This window comes from Salmo trutta, chromosome 17 (assembly GCF_901001165.1).
Source record: "Salmo trutta chromosome 17, fSalTru1.1, whole genome shotgun sequence".
Lineage (NCBI taxonomy): Eukaryota > Metazoa > Chordata > Actinopteri > Salmoniformes > Salmonidae > Salmo > Salmo trutta.
In genome coordinates, this window is record NC_042973.1 from 18,357,882 (window position 1) to 18,378,019 (window position 20,138).

Here is a 20,138-nt window from a genome sequence, read left to right on the forward strand (position 1 = left end):
TATTTGAGCCTTTGGATGTAAACCATGAGTTTATAGAGGATCTGTAAGAGTTTGTGCTATGATGGACTGTGACAGTCCCACCAGTACCTGTTGAAGTTTACTCTCTATGACTGACAGAGTGACAGCTGGGGGGCTCTCTGGCAACAGTTCAGCCGACGGGTTCTCAGGCACAGAGACTCTGGGGTCAGGGGCTATGAAGTCAGGGGGTGTGTCCGAGGGGGTGGTCGGAACAGCCTTGTCAACGGCCCTGAAGTCCGAATCTGAGAAGCTATGATAGGGTCGGGTGTCATCAGCAACGTCAACGTGAGGAGGGCTGTCAGATGGACGACGGGTCGATCTGTGCTCAGACACATGCATCAGGGGTGGAACCTCTCTCAGAGGCTCGGGGGAGGGGCCGGGGCTGTGGTACTCAGAGGCAGGCTCTGAAGACCGGGCTAGAGCGGTGAGCCTGGACATCCGGGGATGATTGCTGGGATCGAATGGTTCCTCCAGGTCCTCATTGTCAGTGTAGACCTCTCCGTCTGTAAACGCCTCTCCGTCTGTGTCCTCCAGTTCGCTGGCAGCACTCAGGTAGTCCGAGTGGGTCCGGTCCAATGCATCCAGCTCCTCCTCGCCGCCTCCCTCCAACTAAACACACACACTTATTTTGGTCTTTATTCCACCAGGTAATTTGTGAGAGCAAATTCCCAGTTTGACTGTGAGCTAGGATCTGTCTGTGTTACCGTGACTTGTGAGTCCCAGACAGGTTTGTCTTGCTGGTGTCTGATCTTGTCTTTCAGAGTCTCATACCACACATTAGAGCTGGGCTGGAGATCAATACGAGCTGGGAACAATGGGAAGAAAGGGACAGTTTTTAATAAAACCACTTGGGACATGTTTTTTTTTTTTACAGATAAACCATGTAAGAGCAAACACAACATGTATGTGTTTTGATAACACGGGTGTGTGTGTTAACCTGTGAACAGATGGCTGCAGTGCTTCCTCATCTTGAGGGCCTGTGTGTAGAGGCGTCTGGAGCTCTTGTTGGAGTTGGGGCACATCCTCTGCCTCATGGCCTTGACGTCCTTCCTGCTGTGTGGGTCCAGGAACAGCACCATGGGGTGGTACTGGATGTAGTTCAGACGCTCCACTGCAGTAGGAGTAATGTCCAGCAGAGGGTGCTTGTTCTGGAAACAGAGGGAAGAAACACAAAGGGCATTTTTCTTCAATTCTGGTAATGGAGTCAAACAAGCATACAGCAGTTGTACACCTGCCCTGTCTCACACCAAAACAGGTCACATCCCAGTTTGTTTCATCACCTTCTCTGCAATCCTTCGTACTGTGTCCAGCTTGATGACCGTGGAAGTAGTGTCTGCGCCACTACTACGAGGAGCCATCTCTGCCACCTCATATTCATCAGGCATCTCTCTGGCCAGCTTCTCCATGGCCACATCGTTCAGAGGACCCATGATGACGATTGGCCGTTTGAAATTAGCTGGAGAGCCACACGGGTCAAAAGGTGTACATGTGTTGATTCAAAATACAAAAAGTACACAAACGTTTAAAGTGTTTGACTATTATGTGAACCATTATGCAATATATAAAACTGTCCCTACCTTTTCTGAGCAGAACTCTCTCGTATGCTGGGAATTTGCCCTGGATGGTAAGCTGGAGCAGGTCATCACGAGTCCTGTGGACGTTTTTCTTGGCCCCTCTGAGCCCCCGTAGTTTCCAGAACTCTGCCCTGGGCCCTGAGACCTGGCGATCCCCTTCTTCACTGGCCCACTGAACCTGCTCCATACTGGCCAGAGTCTCGGCCCTGAGAGAGACGGAGAGGAAATACCATGGAAATTATGCTGTAATACAATTATTGTGGAATAAAAGCAACCCCAATGACAGTATCTGTAAGAGTACACACTGAAAATAAGTACGTTGCTCTCAGGTGTCATGCTCTGTTCCCATATGTATCTTTATACATCCAAATCCAACCAACCAATGAAGGAATAAACCTACCAACCAATCATTCTAGTCTCAACTCACCTGACCTGGTTGGGGATGGTGCCCTTGTCCAGCTCATGCAGGTCGTTGCCCATGCGTATAGCCAGCCACCTTCCCAGCTTGCCCCTGTGCATGGTGTCCACCACCCTGAACACCTCTCCCCTGGTGAAGGCTAGGCCGATGTTGCCCTCCACCTCATTGTCATAGTGGGTCCGGACGTAGAACGAGTCCCCCAGGTTGGACTTCAGGATCTTCTTGTAAACTGACGAGAGGAAGAATAACTCAGTCATTTAGGAATAACTTAATAATTTGTATGTACCTTATTACTGGGGTAGAGTTATAACCAAAGTAATTATATAGAAAATGTCACACTGACAAGTCCTCTGAAATCAACTACAATTCTTCCACCCATGCACCTGCTTCAGTCTGAGGTAATACTCACTGTCCATCTTGTTCTGAGTACGGATGTCGACCAGCTCCCCTCTCTTGATGTTGATCAGGAACATAACAGCTTCCTCACGGTTGAAATAACCAAAGTCCACCCCATTCACCTACAACAAGACCATAGCCCATAAGTGGTGAAAGACGTGTTGCATGTACTGTACTGTAGATCAGCACTTCAGTGGTCACCAACACTTGTCCCAGAGAGCTACAGTGTGGGCAGGCTTTTACTTCAGCACAGCATAATTTTTTTTTTTAAACAATCAACTAATCAAGATCTTAGTTGAATCAGCTGTGTTCGTGCTGGGCTAGAACAAAAACCTACACACCCTGTACCGGTGGTGACCACTGCTGTGATCAGTGGGTCTTCACCTGCATGATCTGGTCCCCCTCCTTCATGCCCTGCTCCTGAGCGGGGCTATTGGGCTGAACCCCGTCCACAAAGATGCCCACATCGTTGCCTCCCACCAGTCTCAGGCCAACGCTCCTCTCCTTCACAAACGACACTGTGTTCAGATCTGAGCTGTATCAACAGAGAGTGAACACAGTTTTGAAAAAAGGAGTAACATCAAAATGAGAATTTATGAAAAGGAGCATTGTCCAGTCTTATATGCTACAGACTATAGCCGGGTATCCCTACTGGCAGCCTGGGCAAAACAAAAAAAACGTTGTTTGTTTGTTATTGTTGGACATAAAAGACTAACAACACCAGCAAATCAGCTCCAACTAATTTTAATTTTAGAAATCTGTTCCAAAGTATTCCCACGCATAATAAAGAAATGCGATCGAATACAAATGTAAGCAAGGTTTTAAATGATTGTTTTAGACAAATATGATATCTGTTTCAGCGAGCATGCTAGTAGATACCCATAGACTTCCAGTCATTGCGTTAATGCTAGTTAGCATTGACTTGCAAAACTACCGCGAACTTCCTTTAAACTAGACAGAGACACAAAAATGGTATCCATGAGTTCATCTGACGCTGGGGAAGTAGCTAAAAGGGCCTCATCGCCAGTATGCCTTTAATGTAGGCTATATGTGTATAAATAAAACAACTCACCCCAAGCTAGGTGTAGGAATGGAGTCTGGGGGTAGGGAGTAGAGGGGTTCCTCTGTCTTGGCTGAAATGGAAATAACAGTTAAGGACCTTCCATCCAGAGAGTTTCTAATAAAATCAGCAAAAAAAGAAACGTCCTCAGTGTCAACTGCGTTTATTTTCAGCAAACTTAACATGTGTAAATATTTGTATGAACATAACAAGATTCAACAACAGACATAAACTGAACAAGTTCCACAGACATGTGACTAACAGAAATTGAATAATGTGTCCCTGAACAAAGGGGGGTCAAAATCAAAAGTAACAGTCAGTATCTGGTGTGGCCACCAGCTGCATTAAGTACTGCACATCTCCTCCTCATGGACAGCACCAGATTTGCCAGTTCTTGCTGTGAGATGTTACCCCACTCTTCCACCAAGGCACCTGCAAGTTCCTGGACATTTCTGGGGGGGAATGGCCCTAGCCCTCACCCTCCAATCCAACAGGTTCCAGACGTGCTCAATGGGATTGAGATCCGGGCTCTTTGCTGGCCATGGCAGAACACTGACATTCCTGTCTTGCAGGAAATCACACACAGAACGAGCAGTATGGCTGGTGGCATTGTCATGCTGGAGGGTCATGTCAGGATGAGCCTGCAGGAAGGGTACCACATGAGGGAGGAGGATGTCTTCCCTGTAACGCACAGCGTTGAGATTGCCTGCAATGACAACAAGCTCAGTCCGATGATGCTGTGACACACCGCCCCAGACCCTCCACCTCCAAATCGATCCCGCTCCAGAATGCAGGCCTCGTGTAACGCTCATTCCTTCAACGATAAATGCAAATCCGACCATCACCCCTGGTGAGACAGAAAACTGCGACTCGTCAGTGAAGAGCACTTTTTGACAGTCCTGTCTGGACCAGCGACAGTGGGTTTGTGCCCATAGGCGACGTTGTTGCCGGTGATGTCTGGTGAGGACCTGCTTTACAACAGGCCTACAAGCCCTCAGTCCAGCCTCTCTCAGCCTATTGCAGACAGTCTGAGCACTGATGGAGGGATTGTGCATTCCTGGTGTAACTCAGGCAGTTGTTGTTGCCATCCTGTACCTGTCCCGCAGGTGTGATGTTCGGATGTACCGATCCTGTGCAGGTGTTATTACACGTGGTCTGCCACTGCGAGGACGATCAGCTGTCCGTCTTGTCTCCCTGTAGCGCTGTCTTTGGCGTCTCACAGTACGGACATTGCAATTTATTGCCCTGGCCACGTCTGCAGTCCTCATGCCTCCTAGCAGCATGCCTAAGGCATGTTCACGCAGATGAGCAGGGCCCCTGGGCATCTTTCTTTTGGTGTTTTTCAGAGTCAGTAAAGGCCTCTTTAGTGTCCTAAGTTTTCATAACAGTGACCTTAATTGCCTACCGTCTGTAAGCTGTTAGTGTCTTAACGACCATTCCACAGGTGCATGAATTGTTTATGGTTCATTGAACAAGCATGGGAAACAGTGATTAAACCCTTTACAATGAAGATCTGTGAAGTTATTTTGATTTTTACGAATTATCTTTGAAAGACAGGGTCCTGAAAAAGGGACGTTTCTTTTTTTGCTGAGTTTACATTATAAAGAGGACATTGGAGAGCTGATATGAGAATTGGTACTTACAGTAGACTGGAGGGTTGCTCTTCATTGATATCCCAGTGCGGACATTGCCATTGGCTCCGTGTGGAATACTACAAGAGAAGAGATGCATTACCATTCACTCACATTTCCACAGTGAGTTAGAGGTCAGAGAAAGTGAGCACACACTTGTGATCAGATTGACTTGAATAGTGACGGTGACTTTTGTCACAGAGGAGCTTTCTTTAATGGTGGTTAATTAAAACTGTTCTTTACCTGGTTGTCTATAGTGGTTTCTAGAAGATACTGTAAACTAGAGTTTTACCTGTGGTTGCTCTCCACGTCTGTACTCCCAGACCTCCTTGGGGGTGAGGGTGTACGGTCCGAATCAGAGGAACCTGAACAGGGCAAACAGAGGATCAGGATACATATCTGGCCTTAATGGCCAGGTACTCTTATAATCTCCACCTGGCAGAGCCAGAAGAGGACTGGCCACCCTTCAGAGCCTGGTTCCTCTAGGTTCCTTCCTAGGTTCCTGTCTTTCAATGGTGCTTTTCCTAACCACCATGCTTCTACTTCTGCATTGCTTGCTGTTTTAGGCTGAGTTTCTGTATCACACTGACATCTACTGATGTGAAAGGGCTTTATAAATTTGATTGAAATTTGACATGGTGCCTTCAGAAAGTATTCATACCCCTTGACTTATTCTACACACAAAACTCCATAATGACAAAGTGAAAATATGTTATAATTTTTTCACATGTATTGAACATGAAATACAGATATCTAAGTTACATAAGTATTCACACCTCTCAGCTAATACTTTGTAGAAGCACATTTGTCATTATGAGGTATTGTGTTTATAAGATGGGTGTGAGAAAAAAAAAAAAAATCTGACCAATTTTGAATTTGGGCTGTAACACAACAAAATGTAGAATAAGTTAAGGGGTATGAATTCTTTCTGAAGGCACTGTACATGTTTAGACCTTAGGACTTCCAACCCCAAAATTCCATCTTTTTAGACGGTACTCATCTTTCACAGGAGGGACACTGACATGAGACTGGACTGGAGGGGGTCATGCCTTGTCGAGGGGGGTCCTGTCTCACTACTGGAGCTGGAGAAGACTTCATCTCAGGCAGAGCTCTGGGAGAGAGAGCAATCACACTCAATATAATGCCCTTACTGTGTCAACTACTTGAGTCCCTGAGCTGACAAGGTAGAAATCTGTCGTTCTGCCCCTGAACAAGGCAGTTAACCCACTGTTCCCAGGTAGGCTGTCATTGTAAATAAGAATTTGTTCTTAACTGTCTTGTCTAGTTAAATAAAAGGTTACATTTAAAAATAAAATATTCAGGGGTAGGCAACTAGATTCAGCCGTGGGATGATTTTTGTTCGAGCGGATGGTCGGGGGGCCGGAACATAATTATTTAAAAAAAATGTACCCAGCAAATTTAACGTTTTTTATTTTGATTTTACCTTTATTTAACTAGGCAAGTCAGTTAAGAACAAATTCTTATTTTCAATGACGGCCTAGGAACAGTGGGTTAACTGCCTTGTTCAGGGGCAGAGCGACAGTTTACCTTGTCAGCTCGGGGATTCGATCTTGCAACCTTTCGGTTAAATCAAAGTTTATTTGTCACGTGCTCTGAATACAACAGGTGTAGACCTTACAGTGAAATTCTTACTTACAGGCTCTAACCAATAGTGCGAGAAAAAAAAGGTGTGCGTTTGTGTAGGTAAGTAAAGAAATAAAACAGTAAAAAGACATTTGAAAATAAGAGTATCAAGGCTATATACAGACACCGGTTAGTCAGGCTTATTGAGGTAGTATGTACATGTAGATATGGTTAAAGTGACTATGCATATATGATGAACAGAGAGTAGCAGTAGCGTAAAGAGGTGTTGGTGGGACACAATGCAGATAGCCCGGTTAGCCAATGTGCGGGACCACTGGTTGGTCGGGCCAATTGAGGTAGTATGTACATGAACGTATGAAGGCTAATAGTCCAACGCTCTAACCACTAGGCTATGTAAGACCAAAAAGAGGTAGTATTTGAAAATATGTCATACTCTGATTACATTGACACGATCACATTTACCCAAATTCTTGTCAATTTATTTACTAATAACTTGAGTACACAACCCCCCCCCCACCCAAAAAACCCACTTGTTGGCTAGTTGCTGACCTCTGCCTTCAGAAAGTATTCATACTCCTTGACTTATTCCACATTTTGTTGCAATATAGCCGGAACTCAAAATTGATTAATTAGAGCTCCAAATATTTACCCATGTATTCTTTTCTAAATTCTTCAAGCTCTGTCAAATTGGATGATCAATGCTAGACAACCATTTAAGTCTTGCCATAGATTTAATTAAAAACTGTAACTCTGCCACTAGATTTTGGTCTTGTGTTTTAGGTTATTGTCCTGATGAAAGGTGAATTCATCTCCCAGTGTCTTTTTTCCCCTGAAAATCTCCCCAGTCCTTAATGATTACAAGAATACCCATAACATGATGCCGCCACCACTATGCTTGAAAATATGGAGAGTGAAACAGTAACGTTATGTTATGTTTGGGGCAAATCAAATATAACACTTTGTATTCAGGACAAATAGTGAATTGCTTTACCATATTATTTGCAGTATTACTTTAGCGCCTTGTTGCAAACAGGATGCATGTTTTGGAATATTTTTATTCTGTTCAGGCTTCCTTCTTTTCACTCTGTCAATTAGGTTAGTATTGTGGAGTAACTACAATGTCGTTGGTCCATCCTCAGTTCTCTCCTATCACAGCTATTACACTCTGTAACTGTTTTAAAGTCACCATTGCCCTCATGGTGAAATCCCTGAGCAGTTTCCTTCCTCTCCGGCAACCGAGTTAGGAAGGATGCCTGCATCTTTTGTAGTCACTGGGTGTATTGATATGCTATCCAAAGTGTAATTAATAACTTCACCATGCTCAAAAGGGATATTCAATATCTGCCAATAGTTGCCCTAATTTGCAAGGCAAATAGGCTAGTTGAGAACAGGTTCTCATTTACAACTGCGATCTGGCCAAGATAAAGCAAAGCAGTTCGACACAAACAGAGTTACACATGGAATAAACAAACAGTCAATAATACAGTATAAAGTCTATATACAGTGAGTGAAAATGAAGTAGGATAAGGAGAGGTAGGGCAATAAATAGGCCATGGTGGAGAAGTAATTACAATATAGCAATTAAAAACACTGGAATGGTAGATGTGCAGACGATGAATGTGCAAGTAGAGATGCTGGGGTCTTCCCTGGTCTTTGCGGTTGAATCTGTGTTTGAATTTCACTGCTCGCCTGAGGGAACTTACAGATAAGTCTGTGTGTGAGGGCCTCCCGGGGGGCGCAGTGCTAGCTGTGCCACTAGAGATTCTGGGTTCGAGTCCAGACTCTGTGGCAGCCGGCCGCGACCGGGAGGCCGATGGGGCGGCGCACAATTGGCCCAGTGTCGTCCGGGTTAGGGGAGGGTTTGGCTGGCAGGGATATCCTTGTCTCATCGGGCACTAGCAACTCCTGTGGCGGGCCGGGCGCAGTGCACGCTGACCAGGTTGCCAGGTGTACAGTGTTTCCTCTGACACATTGGTGCGGCTGGCTTCCGGGTTGGATGGGTATTGTGTCAAGAAGCAGTGCGGCTTGGAGGACGCATGGCTCTCGACCTTCACCTCTGCCGAGTCCGTACAGGAGTTGCAGCCAATTACTACCAATTGGATACCACGAAATTGGGGAGAAAACAGGGGGTACTAAAAAAAAAAAAGAATACACAAAATGTCTGTGTGGGGTTCAGAGACGAGGTAGTCATTCAAAAACTGTTAGTTAAACGCTATTATTGGACACAGAGTGAGTCCATGCAACTTATGTGACTTGTTTAGGCACATTTAAACTCCTGAACTTATTTAGGCTTGCCATAACAAAAGGGCTTGAATACTTATTGACTCAAGACATGTTAGGCCAGTGACCAAAAAAATCTTATTTTAATCCATTTCAAATTCAGGTTGTAACCCCACAAAATGTGGAAAATGTCAAGTGGTGTGAATACTTTCTGAAGGCATTTGTCAGTGTTGTTTCAAGTGTTCACCCAGTTCCTTGTATAAGTAGACTAACCAGTCTAGCATCCTGGCTTTATCTTCAGACAAGCTAGTGCACTGAAGCAGTCAACTATTGAAACCGTTTTGACTAAACGTGTTTGTGTGCCAATGTTATAGAAGGGTTGGTGTGTGTCTGTCAGCCTGACCTGTATCTGTTCCTGGATACCCTGGAGCTAAAGCCTCCACTGTCTACAGACTCCCGTCGAGGGACGGACGCATAACTTGCCTCCGACTCTGATCCTGAGCGCCCTGCGGACATGGACACACACATTTTTTATTTCACCTTTATTTAACCAGGTAGGCTAGTTGAGAACAAGTTCTTATTTACAACTGCGACCTGGCCAAGATAAAGCAAAGCAGTTCGACACATACAACAACACATATCTAAACAAACAAACCACAAGACAGACCACACATGAGCAATAATAATAATAATAATAATAAGTTACACATACAGGTAAGTCAGTAAGCACACACCTTTAGCAGGATTGCTCATTGTGACACTGGGGGCTTTCCACTTGGGGGGCTCCACCTGGGGCAACATGGCTACCAAGGGAGTGGCTCTGGAAGAGAAGAGGGAGGTTGGGAGTGAGGGAGGAAGACAACAGAACTCAGTTACGTGTGGAAAGGGGGACCCGTGGCTAAAATAGATAATGATGAGAAGACTGATATATTCACCTTTGGGCCTCTGGGGGAGCTGTCTCACATGGCTAATCACGTCATGAGCATATGGACAATTTAGCGTCATTGTTGCGTTAAATTCGAAAAGAGTACCTGTCTGTTATTCATGCCATGAATGCTAACCCAGCCATGTATCATTTCAAATGCATTTTAAGATTAAGTCAGGTAACAGGCAATCTCTGTTGATTTGATCGTACTGCTGATTGCTTTTTGACCAGATTCGACCACATGTACAGTAGAGAGACGAGCTCAGTGGAAGTCACCTTTATTTTATTGTTAAACAGAACCTCACAGTAGGCACAAGAACAACATGTATTATGGGGTACAACGTAATCGGCAATCAAGGCCGACAGACAAAAAATAAAACAATTCATGAAAACTTAACAGTAAATTAATAATAGCACAAGAGTGGAAGGAGGTGGTGGGTGGCATGCATCGGCTGCCCAGTGCCCCAGTCCGGGGGCTCCTGCTGGGACTTGGGGTGGTAGGATGGTAGGGGTGGGCCTCATCTGTACCTGTATCTGCTTCGGGAGTCCTGGCTGTGGGCGGGCCCGGAGCTGCTGTCTGACTCAGATTCAGAGTCTGGGGAGAGAACAGGGGTAATGCTCTAATTATGTGGCCGTTTCTACTTCGTTTCAATGCACTTACAATGTTCTGTCAAGGTATTCCTGTTGTGGAACTTGAGGTACTGACCTGGGAGTAGGGCTTTGACAGGAGAGGAGACCCGTCGAGGAGGATCCTGACGAATGGTGATGGGTGAGGCTCTCAGTGTCCTAGGGTGGGGCAGGTTAGGGAGCACTCTATATCTGGAGTGGTCCTCTGTGACTCGGGAACTCTCTCCTCTTCTGGGGGGTGGGGAGGCACTGTGGTCCGAGTCCGACTCGGACACCACTACACACACACACACACAGAGAGAGAGTGAAGGAGCGCAAGAGACAGTGAAAGAGGAGAGAGAAAGACAGTGATTGAGAGTGAGAGGGAGGGAGAGAACATGTTATTATCATGATCCACTCAGTGTCATTTGATGAGATTTCCCTATAGCCTGTGTGGTGTTTACCTTTGCGAGGTCTCAAGGTGGAGGAGGAGGGACGGGAGGAACGTGGGGCGACCCAGTCAAAGACAGCAGGTGAGGCTTTGGGGTTGGGGAGGGTGGACAGCCCTGAAAGAGTTCTACAGCAAGAGAGAAACAACCCCCAATCAAAACACACAGACAATATCAAACCAAATGTGTCTAATTTGAGGTTGAACCCACCTGTATTTGTTGGCGTGGTCTGGGCTGTCCTTCCTGACACGAGTGGGTGATGCACTACGGTCAGACTCAGACTCTGAGGGGGCTGGATTGAAATACACAGGTCAGGTCAATATGACAGGTTACGGATTACACATGAGTGGGATGGACCAATGTTTATGAAGGAGTTGAGAACTGGACTCACCTCGGTGAGAGGGGTAGGCTTTAGCAACAGGCCGGGACAGTGTCGACCGCACCGGGGACGGATCACGTGACTTAGCTACTAGAGGAGGCTCAGCTCTTCTGCAACAAGCCAGAGAGACAGAATGCCTTGTCATACAGAGGTCAAAAGCAGACTTGTCACTTAAAGGAAAAATCCACCCTTTAATTAACAGTGTTAAATAACACTAATATGTGAGAACAATATTTTTGGCATTATAATAAGGTTGGTAGCAACATGGAAAATTGTTGTGGAAATCTGTTGCAGTCGACTACAAAATCCACAATGCAATGCTCTTTCTGTGGGCTGGCTGGCGAGGTAACTGACTACCTAGCTAGGTAGCTAGCAAGCTAACATAGCTACACAATAATACCAAAGACAAAATCAGCATGCAAAGTAACTAGTTAGCTGTGAAATCACCTAAACAAACTGCACTATCAATTTAGGAGTCTACAATCTCACCATGTTCAACCTGCAGATTGATGTGCCTCACAGAATGGAGTCTGACATTCGCTATGGCAGATATACTTTTGAGGAGATGGAAAACGTTGCCCATGCTACGTCAATGTAGTACATGTAACCTACATATCAATATATACACACAAACCATCTAGGTCAAATAGGGAGGCCACTTTGTGATGTGTTGCTTTATCATTTTTTTTAAACCAGGTTTGCTGTTGATCTGAGCAATATAAATTGGAAAGGAGTTCCATGCAATAAGGGCTCTATATAATCCTGTATGCTTTCTGGTGGCATGTCTGTTGGGATAAGTGTGTGTGTCAGAGCTGTGTGCAAGTTGACTATGCAAACTATTTGGAATTCTCAACACATTCATCTTTTCTGAGATGTGAGATAATCAACCTGCCATCTGTAATATAGTATTGCTTTGGAATTGCGGCATTCCATATTTGAGGAAAATAGGCACGTGTCTCGACATACACACTGACGTTGAGAAGGGATTGCGTGACGATTAGCTTAGCAACCACGTGATCCAGCATGACAACGTGAATGTGATTGGTCGACAGTCTGCTGGTTGGGACGTTAAACGTTCCTTCAGTCATTGGATTCCTCTCTGGCAACAGAACCATGCAATGCACCCTGGACTAAAGAGGCAGACAAATAGGAAAAATGTGCTAGACCCTCTGTTAAATAAAACATTTCTCGAGGTAGGAATATCGGAAAAATAGGATCAATGACTTATTCGAGAGAAGATCTCCTCCCAAATTATGATATCAGCCAGTATTAAAATATGACATGTATGATAGACGTTTTTCGCGATGTAAAAGTCGTTTTCCTATTAACTTCCATTGTAGTGAGAGACTATCTCAGTGCTACGTCATACCGGACGGATTTCTGCCTGCTTGAACGACAGTAACTCAGTTACAGATAAAAACATGAAATGACCCAGGTAATCGATAGAACATCACTCGGAGATGCACGAAAACAATATAACATTCAAAATGTGTGAACCGTTCCCTTAAGAAAATGTTGGATTAAGTACAGACATCTCAATAAGAACATCAGAATAGGTGAAATAAGCATGTTTGAGCTGAGGTTACCTGCGTGTGCGTCGTTCTCTAGTTGCAGAGCGTGACACTCTGTTTCTGGGAGTGGGGATGTCTGTATCCAGGTCTGAAATGTCTGAGGACAACCGAGGAAAGACATTAAAACCACATACTGGAACAGCTGGCTGTTCAGGAGCTGCTTCTGACATCACATTCACATCAATCACTTTTCTCCTCCCCCCTTTCTCCCCAGCCTCTCTGTTTCCCCCCTCCCTCCCTCCCGTCATGAGGTGCAGTGCTGATGCTACATTCTCCCCCTAATACACTACTTCCACCCTCTCTCCCTCACCCTCCAGTTCAGAGCTACTGTTGTGGTCCTCCTCGCTGTTGGGGGCACTGTCCTGCACTTCTGGGATGCTGACCAGGAACTTGCGGTCGTCTCGCAGGACCATCATGGTCAGCTTTCCCCGGGACTTCTCCACCAGGTGCTTGGTCTCCAGAAGGGACAGGTTCTCTGTGGTCATCCCATTGATCTGAACAGGAAGTAGAAAAATTGTGTGGTCACACAATACAGAAATCTCCTTGGCTTCATACAATGACACGACAATGACAAATATTGAAAAAAAGACACCGTTACTATACCAAAAGCATTTGGTTTATGATCTCAGTAAAGAATCAAATCTATGTACAAACCAAATGTTTTGTGATGAAATATCATAACAGCCTGCTTTCTCTTACCTTGAGAATGAGGTCTCCCTCCTGCAGAGTGCCCTCCTTGGCAGCCAGACCCGTCTCAGTCATGTGTTTGATGAAGATCTGGCTTCCCAACTTCAGTCCATACTCTGAAACAGGAAGGCAACATGAAATTGATATAGTGCAAGCCTTGCATTCACCCATCTGTCAGATCTGTGATGACGTTTTGAAACCTTTTGCTACGGCGTGGCAAAATAAACACGACGCAAATTCTCTCTCCTGTTGTTTCTCCTTACCGTCTGTGAGTTTCTTCTTCAGCAGGGTGGCTTTGACTGGCTTGTCTGGGAAGGCCTGCTGTGGGAGCCGTTTGTACCCTGAACTTAGCGGCAGGGCATGAGCCGTCCCGTTGCGGTCGAGGGCGGAGCTGGTGGCGCGGTAGCGGTCAGCTTTGTGGGCCTGGTCACTACCATCGGAGTAGCGTCGGGGCCTCTGCGGGGGGTCCTGGTCCAGCAGGTTGGAGTAGGAGGCAGCACGCGATGGTCTGGTGCTGGCGGGGAGCTGGATCTTACGAGGACGCTTCACTGTCTGAGAGAGGGAGAGTCAGTAACACAGCTGAAAAAGGGATTACATTCTTTTTTCTGGTGTACTGAAATCATGATCTCACATCCATAACCTGGGGTTGGAATTGCTCACAAATCTTACGAAGATGTCAAGAATAACAAATCTAAACAGAACATAAAGTTTGTCAGTACTCACTATGTTGGCTGTTTTGCCACATGACTTGAGGTTCTGGATGGTGAAGGTAGAGTACACATTGTCCATTGACACTCCATTGACCATGACGATCTGATCTCTGACGCTGTTGGAAAGGGATGAGATGTGGAACAAGGTAATCAAGCACTCCTAAGGATCAAACACATGCGATTTTAAGTGTTTGTATGTGTGTGTGTGTGTGTGTGTGTGTGTGTGTGTGTGTGTGTGTGTGTGTTTATATACAGTGAGCTCCAAAAGTATTGGGACAATGACAAATGTTTTGTTGTGTTGGCTCTGTACTCCAGCACAGTTCACCCATCCGTATTGGGTGAACCGTTTAGAAATTACAGCACTTTTTGTACATAGTGTCTCCCCCCCATTTTGGGACAAATTCACTTGTGTGTATTAAAGTTGTAAAAGGTATTTGGTCCCATATTTCTAGCACGCAATGACTACATCAAGCTTGTGTGACTGCAAATTTGCTGGATGCATTTGCTGATTGTTTTGGTTGCATTTCAGAATATTTTGTGCCCATAGAAATACATGGTAAATAATGTATTGTGTCATTTTGGAGTATCTTTTACTGTAAATAAGAATATAATGTTTTCTAAACACTACATTAATGAGGATGCTACCATTAATGCGGATGCTATATACATTTTGGAGTCACTTGTATTGTTTTTTTGTTATGGCTGTATCAGCCAATCAGCTCCTTTGTAGTTCAACGCAATGTGCCATTCCATAATGGCTGCTGTGGCTACTGCTAGCTAGCATGAGGACGAAAAGGGCATTTTTTCCCCCCTTTTCGCCCCCAATCTTGGTGTAACATTTGGTATAATGGTACAATTCAGATTACAACGCATTTCTCATGCCTGGATTGAGGTAGGTTTTCCAAGCCATATCTCGAGCTGGCTCTGCAGTGCCAGGAAGTCTGTCTGACCCTAGTGCAGCTGTAAGCAAGCGGATTGGATCTTCTGGCTAGCCTGAAGGGTAAAGGTGTATGGTGTATGGTGTGTAGGTGACTTACAACAGCCGTCCCATAGCGGGTCCGTTCCGCACCACATCTGAAACTATCACGGCTGTGTCCCCCGAGTCTGGGTTCGGCTGGTCTCTGCCTCCTGATATCGCAAAGCCAAACCCCATCTTGGAATCCTGCCATCACGAGAGAGGGCGGGTGATAAAGGAGAGAGAGAGAGAGCGAGAGAGAGAGAGTGAGTGAGCACGTTCCATCAGCACTGAAATGTGTCACCTGACCTGTACCGAGAGTAACAGGGAGCAGGGCATGTCTTTGTTACTCTTAATTCCTGTAGTTCGCCACTGAAACTGATAGTTTTGAAGTCCATTCCTACTAAGTGGTTCAGTAAGCTATTTCTTTCAGTGTACCTTGATGCAAGTGAAGTACTGTACAATTTGTTTAGTTTCAGGTGAAAGTATAACATCAAAACACTGACCGACCAAACAACAAGAGACACTTACTTTGCCGAGTGTTATAGTATGCTGCTCAAATATCGTTAATTCCTCCATCTCCGGTGTCTGAAAAACCAAATATCAAACTCATTACAACATGTTAAACCAACAACATGTTAAACCAACAACAGAATACAGGCATTCTCCACTTTGCCATTAATGATAACAACATCAGAAGCAGCTGTTTCATGTCCTTACACAGCCCGGTGTTGTTTAAGAGACAGCGGGGAGCGAGTTAACAGCAACGTGCTCCTACCTGTCCCATTCCATTCTTGTCTGGCAGGTATGGGGAGGGGCCACAGGGGAATGACTCAGCAGGCTGCACTTACGGCCTTACTGTGACATATGACACCAGGCCATTGTTCAATGTTGTGCAACGTTACAGAAACCTGCAGGTAGAAACGTAATACAGCTGACCATATTCCTTGTGCGCCCTGCTTCTAGTCATGTAGAAAAGTGTCTGTTCTACACAATGCATTTCTATATGCAATGTTTCACGTGCCTCATCCAATTGAACACACCTTTAGATACAATCTAAGGAAAGTCAACACAACCTACGATAGTGAATCAAATTGTATTTGTCACATGCGCCGAATACAACAGGTGTAGACCTTACAGTGAAATGCTTACTTACAAGCCTTTAACCAACAATGCAGTTAAGAAAAATAAGTGTTAAAGTATTGTAGCGACCCGCACAGACAGCCGTGTTCGTTCGGGGGAGGGTAAAACTTAGCCAGCTAGCTAGCTGACACACCCCCTGGTCCCATGGTCTGCTGGGGGTGTGGCCAGCAAGGCCATCTGCGCAGGATTTGCCCCAAGTCCCCCAGAGCTCAGGGAAACGGCTCTTGGTCCGCATAGACGGGGCAGTGCGGACCCCTGGCTCTTACCCAACTACCACCATCTTCAGGAGGAGCCCACCGACACGGACAGGGGAGCAAGGCTCCTCGTCCCCCAGAAGCAGACGAGGGCAAGTGGATGGAGCCTGTTGTGGTGGGCCGGACCTGTGTTGGGGTTTTTGTTATGTCACTGTAGAGGGGTGCCCTGCTCTGCCCTGGTGGACACTGGGTCCACATTAACCCTGGTGAGGTCGGACATTGTGCCAGGTTGGAAACCATTTGAGCCCACAACTGTGCAGCTCCGCACAGTCACAGGTGAGCTGGCCTGCATGAAAGGGAATAATGACTGACAGTAGGGGGCAGGACTGTACCTCATCCTGTGTGGGTGGCGGCTGTGCAGGGCCTTTGTATCCTGGGGTTGGACTTTCTTAGGAGCACAAGCTGCCAGTTAGACCTAAATGGGGGCACACGGAGCTTCAAGGGAGGGTCGGTAGTCATCATGCCCCCCCCCCCCCCCTCTGTCACATTCACACAACAAACCCTTTACTCCAACAGTTAAAGCAGCAGAGACTCATGGCTGCCCCTCCCTCCCCCACATCTGTGTGTGTGACTTTTCCCCAGCCCCTCTATCACCTATGGCTGTGTGTTACATTCCCCCAGCTACCTCCACTACACATCCCTCTGTGAGCCCGGGCAGCGCCCCCCCCCCCCCCAGCCCAGCCCAGCCACCCCAGATGAGAGAGGACACGGTCTGCAGTCAGGGAGATATGGGGGAGGAACTGTCGGAACGGTCGTGGAAGTTGCTGTTTGAATTCAGAGACAGCTTTGCGCTGAGTGAGGAAGAGGTGGGTCAGACTCATCTGGTGCAGCATGAGATCGACACGGGTGATGCTCGACTCATCAAGATGCGTCCCCGCCGTATCCCGCTAGCACGCCAGGAGGTGGCAAACAAGGCTGTGTTGGAGATACAGCGGGCAGACTTCAGACTTCAGAGCCCTCAGACAGCCCCTGGGCGGCGCCAGTCGCCATGGTTCCTAAGAAGGGGGGCAAGCTGAGGTTCTGTGTGGACTACAGGCGGCTGAATGAGGTAACCAGGAAGGACTCACCCCATACCACGTATCGATGAGTCGCTGGACCTGGTTAGGGGTCCTCCTGGTTCACCTCACTAGACCTCCGCAGTGGCTACTGGCAGGTGCCCCTCTCCCCAGAGGCCAGAACCAAAACGGCGTTCTCCACTAACAGAGGACACTGGCAGTTCAAGGTCCTGTGCTTCGGCCTGTGCAACGCTCCAGCTACGTTTGAGCATTTGATGGCCAGGGTGCTGGATGGCATCCCCCGACAGGAGTGTCTGGTATACCTCGATGACATCCTGGCCCATGGCAGCTCCTTCCAGTCAACCCTGGTGGCACTACGGCGTGTGCTGGAGAGGGTGGCTGCCGCAGGCCTGAAACTCCAGCCCGAGAAGTGCCACTTCATGAGGAGAGTTGTCCTCCTTGGGCCACCAAGTGGGGAAGGAGGCGATCAGCACCATGGAGGACAAGGTGGGGGCTGTCCGAGACTGGACCACCCCCACTGACCAGCGTCAGCTGAAGAGCTTCCTGGGCCTGGCCTCGTACTACAGGAGGTTTGTATGGGGCTTCTCAAGCGTCACTGCTCCCCTGAACCACCTGCTGGCGAAGGACAAGGCCTTCACTTGGACAGGGGAGTGTGAGGAGGCCTTCACTTGGACAGGGGAGTGTGAGGAGGCCTTCACTTGGACAGGGGAGTGTGAGGAGGCCTTCACTTGGACAGGGGAGTGTGAGGAGGCCTTCACTTGGACAGGGGAGTGTGAGGAGGCCTTCACTTGGACAGGGGAGTGTGAGGAGGCCTTCACTTGGACAGGGGAGTGTGAGGAGGCCTTCACTTGGACAGTGGAGTGTGAGGAGGCCTTCACTTGGACAGTGGAGTGTGAGGAGGCCTTCACTTGGACAGTGGAGTGTGAGGAGGCCTTCACTTGGACAGTGGAGTGTGAGGAGGCCTTCACTTGGACAGTGGAGTGTGAGGAGGCCTTCACTTGGACAGTGGAGTGCACTGATCAAGGCCACTGTGCTCGCCCCCCCCCCCTCCCCGACCTCACCTTGCCCTTTATCCTGGACACAGACGCAAGCAATGTGGGCATGGGTGGGGTGCTGGTCCAGGTGGGGCCAGAGGGGGAGAGAGTGGTGGCATACTTTTGTCAACAAACAAACATGAGTGCTGCTACCGTGTCACCCGGCAGGAGCTCCTGGCTGTTGTGGCTTCCATCAAACACTTCAAGTACTACCTGGGTGGCCTGCCCTTTACTGTGAGGACTGACCACTCTGCTCTCCAGTGGCTCATGTCTTTCAGAGAGCCAGAGGGGCAGGTTGCAAACTGGTTGGAGGAGTTTCAGCCATATGACTTCACAGCGCAGGGCAGGGGCATGCCACTAACGTCGCTGCCATGTCCCGTCGGCCCCGTACTGCAGACGGGTGCCGCCGCCACTGAGTGGAGAGAGGGATGTGAGAGAGAGAGCTGTGTGCGGAGGAGGGGGTCTGTACCACAGTGTGTCGGACGAGCGGGCCTGTCTGCTATGAGCTGCAGACTGTCGACGTGGCTGAATGGGAGCAGCAGCAGGGACGGGACACAGACCTACAGCCAGTGCTACAGTGGGTAGAGGCACAGGTGAGACCACCGTGTGAAGGTGGCAGCTCTCTCACTCGTGACCAAAGGGTTATGGTCAAAGTTTGAGCGACTGCGTCTGGCTGATGGCGTGCTACAGCAGGCATGGAAGGAGAGGTGGCAGGTGGTGGTCCCAAAAGCACTGTGGGAGGCTGTGCTCCAGAGCACCCATGGGGGGGTGGGGACTGGACACTTTGGGGTCACAAAAACACACAGGGATGTTCAGCAGGTTTGGAGCTGCGGAGTCCATCCACAGCGACTAAGGCAGAAACTTTGAGTCCCGTGTGTTCGCCACCATGTGTGAGAGGCTGGGTATGCACAAGACCCGCACTACTCCTCTCCATCCTCAAAGTGATGGCCTTGTGGAGCGCTTCAACAAAACGCTTGGACAGCAGCTGGCCATCGTCTCTGCCAAACACCAGCGTGACTGGGACAAGCACCTGCGTATGGTCCTCATGGCATGCCGTTCCGCTGTCCAAAACTCCACCTCCTGCATGCCTGCCTTCCTCATGCTGGGGAGAGAGATCTGCACCCCTGGAGAGATGATGTTTGGTCAGACTCTGGATAGCCCTCCTGTTCCCCCGGGGCCGGAGTATGCCCGGAGACTCCAGGACCGCCTGGAGACAGTCCACACCGTCGCTAGAGGGAGGCTGGTGAATGCAGGTCTAAGGCAGAACAGGAACTATGACATGTACGCACAGGGAAGGCATTTTGTGGCTGGGGAGCTGGTCTGGGTAGGGGAGATTGTGTACCGGGAGAAAGGTGGCACTGCACCGGGACAGGTTAGCCCCATACAGAGGGGCCTTTTCTCCCCAAACCCCAGGGACCCCCACTATTCCCCTCTCTGGCAATGATATTCCTCAGGCACCCACCCCCAGGCGCCGCAGACAGAAAATT

The 20,138-nt window shown here is 47.8% G+C and overlaps 1 protein-coding gene across 6 annotated transcripts in view; it reads right to left on the bottom strand.

The window, feature by feature from the left end:
* The window catches only part of tjp3 (tight junction protein 3), a 37,295-nt gene that overhangs the window by 1,652 nt on the left and 15,505 nt on the right, over positions 1–20,138 (bottom strand). For 3 of the 6 annotated variants that reach the window (XM_029696013.1, XM_029696016.1, XM_029696010.1), the window contains exons 2-27: positions 15,736–15,792; positions 15,287–15,411; positions 14,263–14,365; positions 13,803–14,091; positions 13,552–13,655; positions 13,163–13,346; positions 12,868–12,949; positions 11,294–11,418; positions 11,113–11,194; positions 10,918–11,030; positions 10,554–10,751; positions 10,376–10,442; positions 9,657–9,742; positions 9,326–9,428; positions 6,120–6,208; positions 5,390–5,462; positions 5,110–5,177; positions 3,479–3,539; positions 2,791–2,941; positions 2,420–2,528; positions 2,020–2,239; positions 1,596–1,798; positions 1,299–1,474; positions 956–1,166; positions 723–823; positions 88–627 (exon numbers count right to left, since the gene is read on the bottom strand). In XM_029696013.1, the coding sequence (XP_029551873.1) occupies positions 88–627; positions 723–823; positions 956–1,166; positions 1,299–1,474; positions 1,596–1,798; positions 2,020–2,239; positions 2,420–2,528; positions 2,791–2,941; positions 3,479–3,539; positions 5,110–5,177; positions 5,390–5,462; positions 6,120–6,208; positions 9,326–9,428; positions 9,657–9,742; positions 10,376–10,442; positions 10,554–10,751; positions 10,918–11,030; positions 11,113–11,194; positions 11,294–11,418; positions 12,868–12,949; positions 13,163–13,346; positions 13,552–13,655; positions 13,803–14,091; positions 14,263–14,365; positions 15,287–15,411; positions 15,736–15,783 (3,711 nt within the window). In that variant the 5' untranslated portion in view covers positions 15,784–15,792. Of the gene's footprint in view, positions 1–87; positions 628–722; positions 824–955; positions 1,167–1,298; positions 1,475–1,595; positions 1,799–2,019; positions 2,240–2,419; positions 2,529–2,790; positions 2,942–3,478; positions 3,540–5,109; positions 5,178–5,389; positions 5,463–6,119; positions 6,209–9,325; positions 9,429–9,656; positions 9,743–10,375; positions 10,443–10,553; positions 10,752–10,917; positions 11,031–11,112; positions 11,195–11,293; positions 11,419–12,867; positions 12,950–13,162; positions 13,347–13,551; positions 13,656–13,802; positions 14,092–14,262; positions 14,366–15,286; positions 15,412–15,735; positions 15,793–15,924; positions 16,085–20,138 lie in introns of those variants that run through there. The other 3 variants (XM_029696011.1, XM_029696015.1, XM_029696012.1) reach the window with 3 other exon arrangements.